At 39.8% G+C, this 15,626-nt stretch overlaps 2 protein-coding genes across 3 annotated transcripts in view; one reads left to right on the top strand and one right to left on the bottom strand.

The window, feature by feature from the left end:
- The window catches only part of LACTB2 (lactamase beta 2), a 51,494-nt gene extending 42,506 nt beyond the window's left edge, over positions 1–8,988 (bottom strand). For both annotated transcript variants that reach the window (XM_087420438.1, XM_004436269.3), the window contains exons 1-2: positions 8,822–8,988; positions 610–773 (exon numbers count right to left, since the gene is read on the bottom strand). In XM_087420438.1, the coding sequence (XP_087276564.1) occupies positions 610–773; positions 8,822–8,943 (286 nt within the window). In that variant the 5' untranslated portion in view covers positions 8,944–8,988. The remainder of the gene's footprint in view (positions 1–609; positions 774–8,821) is intronic.
- A 168-nt stretch (positions 8,989–9,156) lies between these two features.
- The window catches only part of XKR9 (XK related 9), a 47,337-nt gene continuing 40,867 nt past the window's right edge, over positions 9,157–15,626 (top strand). Inside the window, exons 1-2 of the mRNA XM_004436270.3 lie at positions 9,157–9,238; positions 11,483–11,562. The gene's annotated coding sequence lies outside the window, so the exon portion shown is untranslated. The remainder of the gene's footprint in view (positions 9,239–11,482; positions 11,563–15,626) is intronic.

The raw sequence follows: 15,626 nt of genomic DNA, 5'->3' as shown, positions 1-15,626 counted from the left end.
CTGGATATAGCAGTCACTTGAATATTTGTTAAAGGAATGAATGAATGAATAAATGAATCTATGTGCGTGATGGTGGGATGAGGGAATAAGGAGAGAGATGGTAAAGTGTCAGTACTGAGTAGGTTTCAGGGACAGAGAATTATTACTACAATGATCTTTCACCAGTATTTTAGTATATCATAGTAATTGCCTTAAAGTTATGGAAGACCTGAGATCACGTTTAGAATGCGCACGATAGCACCTACCTCACAGTACCCACGTGAGGTGTTTGGCACAGTGCCTGGCACACAGTAAATGCTCAACAGTGGTTACTTACTATTAAATCTGAAGTAGAAATTGTCACACAGACTAAATTAAAACTGACCTTCAACACTGGGTAAAGGGGAAAAATAAGAGGAAAAAGAGATTTGAAATAGAAAATAGGACTTTCCCTTCCCTCCTTTGTTAAAATTGGGGACAGTATTCAATTTATATTAATTTCTAAAAGTACAATTTAAATACAAGGTATTCTTCAGTAAGTGGTTTACTAGCTTACTTAGCTCTGTCACTGAAATAAATTGTTCTGAAAACAGTTTTCTTCAATGAGCTTAATGAATGTTTTCTGTTTACCGTTACTGATGCTTTTACAAATATCTCTTATGCCTCCAGTATGATCACGGTGCCAATGAGTCACTATGATTTCCTGGATTGCTGTGTTAAACTCAGTCAGAGCCTGCTTTAAACAGCTGATATATTCTGGAACTGCTGGTTCTCCAGTGTCAATGAGGATTCTCCTGAAAATTAAATGGAAGATAATCACACAATTAGAACACAGAGTTAATAATGGCATATTTCTCACACAGATACTTTTTACTACATTTAAGAAACTGCATAAATTGCTTTGCTTTCAACATGCTTGAAAACCAGGTATACGTTACTTCAGCTTAACTATAGTCATCCCCTTAAGAAAGTTCTTCGAAAAAATTTATGGCTAAACGTAAATCTGAACAAGGAATAAAATCAATAATATTGCACAGTTCCATAGCACTTAAAATAAATATGGCACTGTTCCAAGGATCTTACATATTTAAACAATTGTATTCCTCATAACAACTATTTAAGGTAGGTATTTCATTACTATATCTGGAAATTAGGTAACTTGCCCAAGATTACTCCGCAAATAAGTGGCGGAACCAGCATTCAAACCTAGGTATTCTGGCACCAGAATATGTACTTTTATCCAGTCTGCCTTTGAGATCTTTTACAACATCCTCAAATGTCTCATAGATATGAAAGAATTTGATTCATTGGTATCCCTGAAGAAACCTAGTCTTCTGCACTACATACAAAACTTACAACTGAAGGCTTACATTGGCTCCCTTACACATGAAAATGAAGGTAGCAGGGAGGCCTGGGGGGAACGTCCGAGCTGCTTTATTTCTTTACTCAGACAACCCCGTTAGTTATATTCTTCTGCTTGTGGTTCTGAACCTTCCTTATACTTTGTCTGCCCTTCCTCACTATCTTATGGGACGATGGTCTTTCTCTAGGAAGTTTTCCTGAACTAAAGAAATAAGGGTGACATTTTCCTCCTCAAGGACCAATTCACAAACTTCTTAATTCATGCAGTTTCACAGTCCAGGGGAGAGATTAGTCTGATGAAAAGTCTGAGTCATTCATTCATTTATTAATTAATCACTAACTGTTTATGAATTATCTACTATATGCCACGCCTTTCTTGCGAGACAAAAAACCCTGTTTACATTCTAGGGGAGGATGGAAAGGAGGAGCTGTGAAAACAAACAATAAGAGTGACAGATAACAGAAAGCATTTTGTAGAACATTAAAATGAGGTAAATATGATAGGAAGTAACTGGATGGCTATTTTATATTGGATGGTTTGTTTCCCTAACCCTTTTCCCCAAGACCACAGCCACGGGGAGGGCAGTGGCCTTAGGATCTACTGGCTTCTTCTACACCTTAAGTTCACTAGAGTAGTGGCTCTCCTTCACAAGTACACAGTGTTATAACTGTCCTTTCTGGAGACAGGGAAACCAGGCCAAAGGGTGAGTTACTCGGTCCTGTTGGCAGTGGAAATGTAAGGAGGAGATTGTTTAAAGAACATTTAAGAGGCGCAATCAATAGGATTTTACTAACAACTGAATGTGGAAGGGAAAGGAAAGAGTTGACAATTCTAAGCTTCCTAGGTGGGACAACTGGTATGTCAACCAAGATTGTAAACACTGGAGGAAGCAAGTTTGAGATGAGTTTGGTTTGGGTCACAGTGCATTCTGATGACACTGCCTGCCATCTTCCCTTGCTTTTTCTCCATAGTGGGATATTATGTATTTACATATTTATTTGTTGCCTATTTCCACACCCTCCCCCATCCTACAAATTTAAGCCTCACGACTGCAAGAATCTTGTGTTTGGTTCTGCCAGAGCCTAGACAGTGGCATGTCTAGATGATAAGTATTTGTTGAATGAATAAATAAGGCAGTAGCTTTATTTTTATCTTATTTAATTAACAAAACAATTCTGAGAGTTTACTCTCATTGTCAGAGGAGGAAACTGAGCCTTTGACAGGTTTACATATAATATATTAATTTGCCCAATGTCACAAACTTTAGTAGAGGATATAAATGAATCCACATCTTTCTAACTCCAATGCCCATTTTCTTTGGATACGAGAATTACTTCAGCAGGTTCTGATGGATAACTTTAGGTAATGGGTTCTTAACCTTTCTTATGTCTTGGGCTGCTTTGGCAGTATGGTGAAACCTATGGACCAGTCGCAGAATAATGTTTTGGAGTGCCTAAAATAAAATATATAAGATTACAAAACAAACCAATTTTACTGAAATACAGTTATCAAAATAAAAAAACTTATGATGCAGTACTACATGTGCTTCCTTATTATGATATGAAGTAACAAGATCAGCACCAAATCTTATAATGACTATAATTTCTAAACAGTGATGAATATACATACTATTTTGAGATAACTGTCATGACCATAATATGCTATTAAAATATTAGACAAAAAAAGAAAATGACAGGTACTGCTGTGGTTACTATGGTTACACACTATTACTACTATGGTTGGTTGTCTATATTCACAATTGAACAAAACGTTAATTTCCAGTTTGAGCTTAATAGAGGTATAATTTTTTTCTGCCCAGCTAAGGTCAGACTCTGAATTATACCCTTTGGGGGACCATAGAAGACCTCAGGTTAAGAACCCCTGATTCTGGTAGGAGGAGGAAGGAGAAGAGCAGACAATAAAATCAAGTCTGAGCTACTTGAATTAACTATTAATTGTTTGTTAATGAACCTCCAGTTGTCTAGAACAGTTCTGGCATAAAATAGGCACTCAATAAATGTATGTTGAATAAATTTAGTTCAAATGCTAATGAAGGACTACCAAGTACAAGATACTGTGCTATACATACCTTACAAGATGCAAAGCTGAGCAAGACACAAGACTGCATGGTCAAGGAATTTATGGTTCATTTCCATATCTACAATACATTGTGCTATGCTTGGCACATTTAGTCACATAAAATTAAAAATACACAAACCTATAATACTATGATACTCCCAACAATACTCTCTGGCCTACTATCTTAGATTTTGGCTGCCTCTGTGCATTTGGGGATATCTGGCATTTATTAACCACAAATTCTTGCTGTCCTGTAATTAGTTTCACTTAAAGACTATTTTGGAGGTCTTCCGGCCCTTGAGAAGAATCCTTCCATGCTTCAGACCAAGACTTCTCAAATTTTTTCAAACCACCAAGACCCCCGACCCCTTTTTCAATCCTTGCCTCCCTCTCCTCTCAAGGAACTCTGTTTTGAAATATCTTGTAATCTAAAACTGAATTTAAGTAATAATGTCCTTATTTTAAATCAAAGGCCAGATCATACCATGCCGATGGTTCCCAGGAAAGGCAGTGCTGGGAAGCACAAAAGTCATGACAAAATTAATGGGCTTAATACATAGATTTGATAAAATCTAGTAATAAAGAAAACAATTCTTTTAGAATGCTTATGCTTGCTGTTTGCACGTGAATGTGAGGGACAGACCTCTGGCACTAGAGAATGTGGTTCACTCCCCTTCCTTCTTAGGTCTCCTAAGGGTCCCGACTTGGTCTAAAAAAATTGGGATTGGCAAACTAAGGACTTTCAAAGTGAGGAAAATAGGACTTTCATAAATCCTGGAATAAACACAATCTATTCAGAACAGAGGATGGGTGTCTAGATGCTATAAAACCTAAAAAATAAGTTTGTATCTAAGCATTAAGGAAAAAACAGTTACATTGATAACAACTTACACTGAGTGACAGCCATTTAAACTAACATTTGGAGCTTTTATATTTATTATCGCTTTGACCCTCAGATCAACAACTCTAGGGAGGTATTATTTTTTATTTACTATTATTTTATTTTACAGATGAGGAAACTGGTCTTCAGAAAGGCTAAGTGATTTGCTACAGGCCCAGTAAAAGGCAGTGCTGGGAAGCACTAGATATTCAGATACAAGGTACAGTGACTTCTCCACTCAAGACACACTGGCTCTCTGGTGGAAGGGGACTGCTTAGGCAAGCACCTAGATCATTCTTCCTGTGCATAAATAAAACTTCAGCTGTAAATTAGAAAAAAACGTTCTCAGTTTCCTCCTTAACAAATAGCAATTCTATCAATGATGTCCGTGAATAGTTATTGCGGAGGATTAGATAGTGTCACTGCTATGTGGGCTGCCTGATTTTGTTCTTCAGGGCCACAGAAAATACCCCATCTGAGGAGGTGGGGTATCTCAAATGCAAGTTATGCTAACACAGGGGACAAGAGAAGAGTGCAGAAGACTCTGTACAGGTCTGCAACAAATTTAATCCTAGAGCACAGTGCCTGGCACACAGTAACAAATCTGCTATGAGAAGGAGAAAAAAAATTCTTCAAGTGATAGAAATTAGTGGAATCAACTTCCTCTTTTAGGTATTTTATATCAAGATAGATATTAAATGTGTCTCTCTCTGTCAATTTCCTGTCACTTACAAAATCATTAAGTATTTTCTCAGCACCTACTATGAACCCAGAATTGTTTGGATGCAATGAGGGAAGCAGAAGTGATAAAAATAACAGCCAACACTATTGTATGCTTCCCACGTGCTAGAGTTTGTTAAGTGCTTTTATTTTTGTGTGTGTGTGTGAGGAAGATCAGCCCTGAGCTAACATCCATGCTAATCCTCCTCTTTTTGCTGGCTCTGAGCTAACATCTATTGCCAATCCTCCTCCTTTTTTGTTCCCCCAAAGCCCCAGTAGATAGTTGTATGTCATAGTTGCACATCCTTCTAGTTGCTGTATGTGGGACGCAGCCTCAGCACGGCCGGACAAGCGGTGCGTCGGTGCGTGCCCGGGATCCGAACCCGGGCCGCCAGTAGCAGAGCACACGCACTTAACTGCTAAACCACGGGGCCGGCCCTGTTAAGTGCTTCTGATATGACTTGTCACTTAAATTTCAATAAATCTTCATAACATCTTTATGAGATAGGGACTATATAACCCTCGTTGTACAGATAAGGAATCTGAAGCTTAGAAAGTCAACTCTCTTGTCCAAAGTCATAAGCCAGGATTGGGATCTAGGTAATGAGTCCAGAGTCTTAACTCTACTCCGCTAAGCAGCCTTTTCCTATTAATAAGAAATAGTGTATTTGCCCTGAAGGTATTTACAATTTTATAGTAAAGGTTAAAATTGCAGTTTTTAGAGGGTCTTAGGCAGAGGAGGAACGCGGAAATACTCTTTGGAAGATTTGACTATTATGTCCATTCAAATGTTTATTGAGTACCTACGTACTAGGTATCACAGTAGGTTTAGCAGTGCTTTAGGGAAATTCATCCGGTATCCATGGGTTGATCAAAATGAGGAAGGAAGGCCAGCTAAAACTGCAGGTATCCAGCAGTCATAAAATCATAATAGAGAAAATGTAGAGAAGACTCACTTATTCAGCAAATATTTACCATACTACCTGTACTATGTACAAGGCTCTGTGCTAGGTGCTGGGGATATAGTAATGAATAAGCCTTCACTGAATTTATAATCTACTGGGGAGTGGAGGTGGGGAAAGACATTAAGCTTTTTCTTACACAAAATAATCATTTTATTATCATTGAGATAAGGGCCATGAGAAGTATGGAGTGCTAAGGCAGTGTATTACATTAACCTAACATAGTCTAAGGGGTCAGGGAAGGCTTCCTTGAGGAAATGATATTTTAACTGAGCTCTAAAGGATGAGTGGGTGAAGCGGACAGAGATAAGTGGGAGACAGGGAGGAAAGAAAGCATGCACGAAAGCCCTGAGGCAGAATGGATACAACTCATCGGGCTGGGATGGGAGAGAGATCTGAGATTAGGTTGATGAGATAAGTGGAGACCAGAATACGCAAGGCTTTCTAATTTTCATTAAAAAAAAAATACTTTGGCTACATGGGAGAGACTGGATTGAAGAGGGACAAAAGTAGGTGCAGAGAAGCCAGTTAGAGACGATTTTAGAAGCCTAAGCAAGAGTTGTACTGGCTTGGACTGGGTGATAGCAGTGGAAATAGAGAGATCTTCGTAATGGCTTGGATGTGTGTGCAGGAAGCAAAGAAAAATGTTAAGGAGGTACTTAAATATTTGCCTTGATCAAATGTGGAGATGGTTTTGTGTGCCAAGATATGGACGACTGGAAGAGGACCAGGTTTAGTTTCCCATTAAACCCCATGAGTTCAGTTAGTTAGAAACACTGAGTTTCAAGTGGCTGTGAGTCATCCAAGTAGAGATTTAAAAAAGCAGTTGGCTACCCTAGTCTGGAGATCAAGTTTGGCTTTTGTCTAAACTGGAGCTATAAATTTGGGAGTTATTAATGAACAGATAATAGGTGAAGCCAAGGAAATAGACAAGATTACCTAGGTAAAGAATACAGTATGAGAACAGAAAAAAGACTAAGATTTCGTCTTGAGGAACTCAAACACTTAAAAGATCTGGTAAAGAGGAGGATTCTATAAAGGAGATTGGAAAAGAGCAGCTGGAAAGGTAAGAGGAAACCAGAAGAACGTGGTGTCAGCAAATCAAGGAGGGTAGTCAACAGTGTCAAAAGATATCGAAGTTTAAATAAGATGGGAATGGAAAAATGCCATTGGATTTAGTGATAGAGGAGCCACTTCTGATTCTGTCCAGCAGAACAGGTGAATACCAATACCAAAACCTCTTACTTGGTCGCAATTAATACTCATTGCTAGCCACTTGACTTATACTTTGTACAGCAGAATAGCATCATCTGTACATTGACTTATTCTAGCTCAACTATATGGACTCATCATCTCTCTCTCTCATATATGAGTGATTCTACCAGCCATTCTACTCCATGAGTTTCTGTGAACAGTAGTGTATGCAGTATAAGATGGGAGACCATGAATCTGCTCTTCCCTCAGTCAGTTTCAGGTTCTTTATGTCTTTTAGCATGAGCACTTCGCTACACTGAGTGTGATTCCAGTGTTTAAAGACACAGAATGTATTTTTCATACAACATGGCCTCTAAAAGCAAGCCAACCTTTTTGTGGTTTTCAAACAGAATCAGCCATCTGTTTTATCCCTGGAAGAAAAGTAGGCTGCACTGAACTTACTGAGAGACATTGCACTGATCTCCAACATAGTCTTCTCCCAAGAGAGTTTCTAGGGTAATTCTATCTGCAATTTTCATTAGGTATTGACTTTAGAGCTAGCTTAAGATCACACCCTGAAGACAGAAGAGGATGCCTATGGACTTCCTGGGGTGGAGTTCCAGCCAGAACAGACTCTACCCTAGATATCAGCTATTTTTTCTGCTTAATTCTCTACTCTCCTAAATTCTGGAAGCAGCCTAAAGTTCTTGTACCTACCCATTCTTGCTTACTCTGGACTTAACCTTTTGCCTGCCTAACTTGCAATACTTTCAGTTCCTCCATCCTGCTGCTTCTAAAATTCTGATTTACTGGAAAAAGGCAAATATAGTAGATGCTGCAAATGAAAACTCAATAAACTCTACTTATTAAACTGTTTTTAGTAATTAACTATATTTTATTGTTAACATGTTGTGACTGCACAATTAAATTCTATGCTCAAGAGGAACTATATATTTATTTTCTATTATCTAGACTATACAAAAATTGCTCAATGCACTTATTGTGCAGTAAACCATCTCTCCCATTTCTGCATAATTCCACTAAAGCAGAATGCAGCTGAACAAGCGAAAAATCTTAGAAATACAGAGAGGTTATTCCATCCACAAAATAACTTCAATAAGGCCACACAATAGTAACAAAACCCAAAACTAGTCAGCTCCTCTCTCCCAAGGGCTAGGTCGCTCTTTCGGGTTTCACACTCCAGCAACGTGGAAGCCAGAAATTCCTGCCCTCTGCCGGTGAGTTAAGAAAAAGGCCTTGGCACAATTAATCGCTCTTGCGAAAGGAAGTTATACTTCGGTCAAAACACCAGTGCAAATCACGTGAGCCAAGCAAACGCTTTTCTGGATTCTTAACAACTCCAGGCGATCTTAAATTCTCAACAGCTTAGAGACGCTCACCCTTGCATTCAACATCGAGCAAACTGCGTTTCAAAAACAGGAAGTTTTTAAAAAATTTCTCCCTCGTTAGCCATTTTTAAGTTAGAGAGGTTCCCAGCGGGGGTGGTCGCGATTAGGGGCAGGACGCCGCGCTCCCAGCTGCGGGCGCACAGGCTCCGGGCCCGCGGCGACCAACCGTCTCAGCCCCAGCTCCGTGGGTCTCGCGGGCCGGTGCGTATGCTGGGGAGGGAGGAGGGACGTTTACCTGGGGCCGGTCCCCACCAAGTAGGTGTTGGTGCCCTGCAGGGTCATGGGACCCGGGTTACAGCCCAGGACGCGCACCACCCGACTTGACAGCGGTTCGATGCGCTGCAGGATGGCAGTCATCTCCGCCTCAGCCGCTCGCCGGCCACTACCGTACCCAAGCCTAGAACCGCAGGGCCCGGAAGGGGCGGGGCCCGCGGTCACATGACGCCGCGCCCGCGGGGGAGAGGGCGCTCGGCAGCTGCGCCGGGGGCGGGGCCACAGGTCACGTGACGCTGTGGCGGGCGGCCGCCTGAGGGGGTTCGCGGGCGCGTGGCTGAGGTGGCGTGAGGCGAGGCTGGCCTCCGGTACACGGGACGCTGCGGCTTGTCACCGGAGTTTGTGTCCAGGCAGGAGAGTTCATCCAAGTGGACGAAGGGTACTTTGACCTGGAAAGTCTTGTGATGGAGCAAGGGGCAGGCAGGTTTGGGGTTAGTTATTGAGTTAATTCCGGGAAAGACTGCTCATCAGGTTTTTAGGCAATGGCGGTGTGTGTGTGTGTGTGTGTGTGTGTATGTATGTGTGTGTGTGTGTGTTTACGCGTCGGAAGCCTTGTTCCTCTCCGCCGGGCACCAGCACTTGTCCCCGTCTGGGCACATTCAGGGAGCTTGCCTCTCACTCCTTGCGCCACCCTCCTGCCCGGAGAGCTAGGTCGGCCTGGTGGAGGAGCTTCATGCCCAAGATGTGAGGCCCTTATTTTCTCTGGAAGGAGACCTCTTCTAAGCTGCTGAGCATTTTCTCCAGTATTCATGACGGCTCCCCGTTAAAAAAAAAAATCGAGTTCCAGTTTACCTAAAAGAAAATGCACGGATCCTGTGATCAGTTTCATCGAGTTATGACCCTTGTAGGTAACCACCACCCCAGCAGAGGTGTAGAATATATCCTCTATGCCAGCCCAGCCCCTGTTCAAAACAAGTGAGAAGCTGACACAGGAGACGCTGTAGTTTTAAAATTTAGGACCAGCTTTTTTAACATTCTTTTTTTTGCGGGTATTTCTGAAGAAAAGACTATCTGCTGTTAATTTAGAAAATATTTATTTTACAAACCAGCAGTTTAATATTCCAGATTTCTTGAAAGATACACCTGTATTATGTGTGACAAATTTCTCTGCCTTTTGTCTCAGACAGGTACTTTTACTGGAAAAGTGTCTCAAGAACCTTCACTGAAATCATCCCAATTATCCCCTTTGCAATGAGAAGGCAAGCAATATGCCCTTTAAAAAAATGCTTGGAATAACCATCAAAATTCCCTACATCAGGCATTTTCAACTCACCAATATTTATTAATTTTTAGCATCAATAATGGCTATTCAGGCCAAAGTTACCTCCATCTTCCCTTTTTAAGAACTCTGTGCTGGAAAGTCAGCAAACCTTTGAGAAGAGGGTGGAACAGTAATTTCTGGACCATAGTGCTTGCAGCTTGATTCTCTTATCCCTTACCTTTTTTTTTTTTTAAATTAAGATTTCCCTTGTGCTTCCATCTCAATTTCATTTAGTCCATTGCCAAGTTCTTTATTTGGCAGATGAAGAAACGCGTCCAACAATTTAAAAGTTAAGTGACCTGAGTAGAATTATACAAGAGACGCGAGCAGAAGAGCAGGAACAGAGAGTACACAGTGAACTTGGTTTAGACAAATTGACATTGAGGTCATTGTGGGATATCCCAGTAAAGAAATCTATAGTCAGTTGGATATATGGGTTGATCTCAGAAGAGAGATCTAGGCTACAGATACAAAACTGAGTCTTTGTGGATATGTTTAGCAGTGTGGCTTGAAGTTTAAGTTCCTCTCCAAGAAATAAGACCAAAGATGTTTTACATTCTGTCAGTTACTTTTACAGTCATTTATCGTCTGCCTACAACATGCAAAGTATTGTTGTAGACATATTGGGGGGGGTTGTTAAAATGAGTAAGATAGTAGGCTTTCTAGAGGCTTATAGCTAGGAGGGAGACATACGTGATCTTATTTTAAAGCATATATGGGTAAATCCTAGAGAAGTACAGCTAAAGTGATGGGATTGCAAGGATGAAGGGAAGAGTCGTTGATTGGGAATATCTGGGAAAGCTTAAAGGAGATGGGTTTTGAGCTGGTTCTTGAAGGATTGATGGAACTTCATCAGGCAGATGGAGGTAGAAGGGCATTCTAGACAGTAAATAACCTTGAGCAAAGCCTTAGAAGTAGAACAAATGTGTTTATTTTGAGAACAGAAACCAACAGTCATATATTCTTGGGGCTTAGGATTTGAGAAGGTACACAGTTTGAAAAAGTAGGTAGGACTATGTTAATTATACTTTGTAAATTCTTTGTCAGAGTATTTTAAATTCAAGAATCTCTCTCCCTTTCAAACATGACTTGTCCATTTGGACATGCTATGAGGCAAATTGTGTTTTCTTAAAACTTAATTGGTAAATGCAGTACAGGTTGTAATCTAAGCAACCTATAAAAGGAGCTGTGTTATTCCTTCCCCCAATGTGATAGTTAGAAAGGGATGTACCATAGTCTGGATGATACAAACTCTGTTGTCACTAGATTAGAAAATCCCACATATGACTAACAGGTGATTTCAGTTTCATTTTGTATTTGGTCTTAAAGGTTTACATGCCCTTTAATTACACTTGTTTTCAGTGAAGAAGAAATAAAAGATTTGCAGGATGAAGGTTTCCAGAAGGGACTTTGAGTTAAAGAAGGCTTTTTATATTTGACAAGTAAGTCTGTATTTTATGTCTGTTAAATTTGGTTGAAAAATGAAAGTTTGCTAGTTTTTACTTCTTCAAGTATTTGCTTTATGGCAAAGAGATCTTATACAGTGGGCAAAGGTCATTTACTTTGGCTGGCAGCCAGGTAGCCACACAGCTGGGTTGACCTCTGAATGAAATTGGATCGAAACTGTCCTATTAAGTTAGTGAGTGTCACAAGTTCTCTGTGAAGTCAGATTTTGTAGGTGGCCTTATTTTTCCTAAGGTGGTATTGGAACAATGATCAACTGTAGGAATAGAGATGAACTCATACAAGTTATACAAATGTGTGGTTATTGAAAGAGCTGTGGGTTCTCTTTATGAGAGCTGCCGTATTTATTACCTTGCTGTATACTTTTCTTTCCAGTTGGTGTTATGTTCTGCCTGACTACATTAGGAGTATAGAAGTTGCCATATTAGGTTAGTCTAAAGGTATACCTTGTTTTATTGTGCTTCACTTTATTGTGCTTTGCAGATATTATGTGTTTTACAAATTGAAGGCTTGTGACAACCCTGCATCAAGCAAGTCTATTGGCACCATTTTTCCCACAGCATTTGCTCACTTCATGTCTCTGTGTCACATTTTGCTAATTCTCACAATATTTCAAACTTTTTCATTATTACTATCTTTGTTATGGTGATCTGTGATCGGTGATCTTTGATGTTACTATTGTAATTGTTTTAGGGTACCATGAACCACACCCATATAAGACGACCAACTTAGTCCGATAAGTGTTATGTTTGTTCTCACTGCTCCAGAGACCAGTTGTTCCCCTGTCGCTCTCCTTCTCTTTGGGCTAATTAATAACCCTACAGTGGCCTTGAAGTGTTCAAGTGAAAGGAAGAGTTGCACGTCTCTCACCTTAAGTCAAAAGCTAGAAATGATTAAGCTTAGTGAGGAAGGCATGTTGAAAGCTAGGCCTCTTGCATCAAATAGTTAGCCAGGCTATGATTGCAAAGGAAAAGTTCTTGAAAGAAATTAAAAGTGCTCTTCTTGTGAAGACACGAATGAAAAGAAAGCAAAACAGCCTTATTGCTGATACGGAGAAAGTTTGAGTGGTCTGGATAGAAGATCAAACCAGCCACAACATCCCTTTAAAGCCTAATCCAGAGCAAGGGGCTAACTCTCTTCAATTCTATGAAGGCTGCGAGAGGCGAGGAAGCTGCAGAAGAGAGGTTTGAAGCTAACAGAAGTTGGTTCATGAAGTTTAAGGAAAGAAGTCATCTCCTTAACATAAAAGTGCAAGGTGAAACAACAAGTACAGATGTAGAAGCTGCAGTAAGTTATCCAGAAGATCTAGCTAAGATCATTAATGAAGGTGGCTACAGTAAACAACAGATTTTCAATGTAGATGAAACAGCCTTCTATTGGAAGAAGATGACATCTAGGACTTTCATAACTAGAGAGGAGAGGTCAATGCCCGGCTTCAAAGCTTCAAAAGATAGGCTGATTCTCTTGTTAGGGAGTAATGTAGCTGGTGACTTTAAGTTGAAGCCAATGCTCATTTAGCATTCTGAAAATCCTAGGGCCCTTAAGAATTATGCTAAATCTACTTTGCGTGTGCTCTATAAATGGAACAACAAAGTCTGAATGACAGCACATCTGTTTACAACATGGGTTACTGAATATTTTAAGCCTGCAGTTGAGACCTACTGCTCAGAAAAAAAGATTCCTTTCAAAATATGGCTGCTCATTGACAGTGCACTTGGTCACCCAAAAGCCCTGATGGAGATGTAGAACGAGATTAATGTTTTCATACCTGCAAGCACAACATCCATTCTGCAGCCCATGGATCAAGGAGTCATTTAAACTTTCAAATTTTATTATTTAAGAAATACATTTTGTAAGGCCATAGCTGCCATAGATAGTGATTCCTCTGATGGATCTGGGCAAAACAAATTGAAAACCTTCTGGAAAAGATTCACCATTTTAGATACCAGTAATAACATTTGTGATTCATGGGAAGAGGCCAAAATATCAACATTAACAGGAATTTGGAAGAAGTTGATTCTAACTCTCATGGATGACTTTGAGGGGTTTAAGACTTCAGTGGAGGAAGCAACTGCAGATGTGGTGGAAGTAGCAAGAGAACTAGAATTAGAAGAGGATCCTGAAGATGTGATGAAATTGCTACAATCTCATGATAAAGTTTTAATGAATGAGGAATTGCTTCTTATTGAATGAACAAAGAAAGTGGTTTCTTGAGATGGAATCTATTCCTGGTGAAGATGCTGTGAAGATTGCTGAAATGACAACAAGGAACTTAGAATATTACATAAACTTAGTTGATAAAGGAGTGACAGGGTTTTTGAGGATTGACTCCAATTGTGAAAGAAGTTCTACAGTGGCTAAAATGCTATCAGACAGCATTGCATGCTACAGAGAAATAGTTCATGACAGGAAGAGTCAATCGATGCAACAAACTTCATTGTTGTCTTATTTTAAAAGATTGCCAGAGTCCCCCCAATCTTCAGCAACCACCCCCCTGATCAGTCAGTAGCCATCAACATTGAGGTGAGACCCTCCACCAGCAAAAAGATTATGACTTGCTGAAGGGTCAGATGATGGTAAGCAATTTTTAGCAATAAAGTAAGGTATATACATTGTATATATACATTGTATATATACAATGTATATAAGGTATATACATTGTATTTTTCGACATAATGCTATTGCACGCTTAGTAGACATAACATTATGTAGTGTAAACATAACTTTTATATGCACTGGGAAACCAAAAAATTCGTGTGACTTGCCTTATTGCGGTGTTCGCTTTCTTGTGGTAGTCCGGAACCAAACCTTCAGTATCTTCAAGGTATGCCTGTATTGAGTCTGATGTTCTGCCAATAATGCAATTTCTGTTTCTTAGGAATTATTTTTCCCATCTTGTAAAACTTGACACAAAACTGCTAGTGTTTCCCTTATCCATGCCAGGTAAAGGAAGCTCTCTTTGTGGGGAGAGTAATTAAGAAATGCAAACATGGAGTGCTTAGGTATTATAGTCTGTAATTTTAGGGAAATTATCTACATTAAAATTAGTTTACTCATTAGAGATATCTCATCTAAATACCCAGCATCTCTAAGCCTCAGTTTATGCATCTGTTAAATGAGACCAATAATACTCTTCTGGTAGGGATTTGTGAGGATTAAATGTAATAATGTATGGGGCCAGCCCTGGTGGCCTAGTGGTTAAGTTCAGCATGCTCTGCTTCGATGGCCCAGGTTTGGTTCTGGGGTGTGGACCTATTCCACTCATCTTTCAGTGGCCCTGCTGTGGTGGCAGCTCACGTGTCTTCCTCACAAAAAGAGGAAGATTGGCAACGGATGTTAGGTCAGGGAGAATCTTCCTTACCAGAAAAAAAAAAAGTATGTAAAAAACTTCACACATAGTAAACATTCAGCAATGGTAGCTATCATTATTACTATCTATTCTTCCATACATATATGGAATGTTTTTTTTCCTAGATAGTAAAGCTTAAGAAATTATATTTTTTAGAATGATTTTAGAACATGATCTGGATACACGTTAAACACATCCAACATAACCATGCTAAGAAATCTGCCAATATTTTGAGGAACTTCTGTTTCTGGAGGACATACTCAAAATCTAGTACATTAGACTTTCAAACTAGCTGTTCCTCCCACTTGGAAAGCTTTTCCATAGGATATCCACATGGCTAATTTCATTACTCCAATGCCACCTTCTCAATGAGGCCTGCTCTGACCATTCTAATTAAAATTGCAACCCATATGTGCCTGCCTCTACTCCAACTCCTGGTCTCCTTTAACAACTCTGTTTTTTTCCATAGCACTTATCACCTTCTGATATGATATTCAATTTACTTATTATTTTATTGTTAATGGGCTGTCTTTCTCTGCTCGATGTAAGTGCCACCAGGGCAGGGATTTTTGTCTCTTTTGTCACTTGATATATCCCAGGAGCCTAAAACAGCACATGGTAGGTTCTAAGTAAATATTTTATTAATTCAATTGAACAGAACCTTCTGATTAAATCTCATCCTCCTAAACTCCA

Source organism: Ceratotherium simum, chromosome 31 (genome assembly GCF_057802395.1).
Source record: "Ceratotherium simum simum isolate JZ-2026a chromosome 31, ASM5780239v1, whole genome shotgun sequence".
NCBI classification, from domain to species: Eukaryota; Metazoa; Chordata; class Mammalia; order Perissodactyla; family Rhinocerotidae; genus Ceratotherium; species Ceratotherium simum.
Note: the sequence above shows the minus strand (reverse complement) of the source record. Positions and strands in the feature narration are given on the sequence as shown.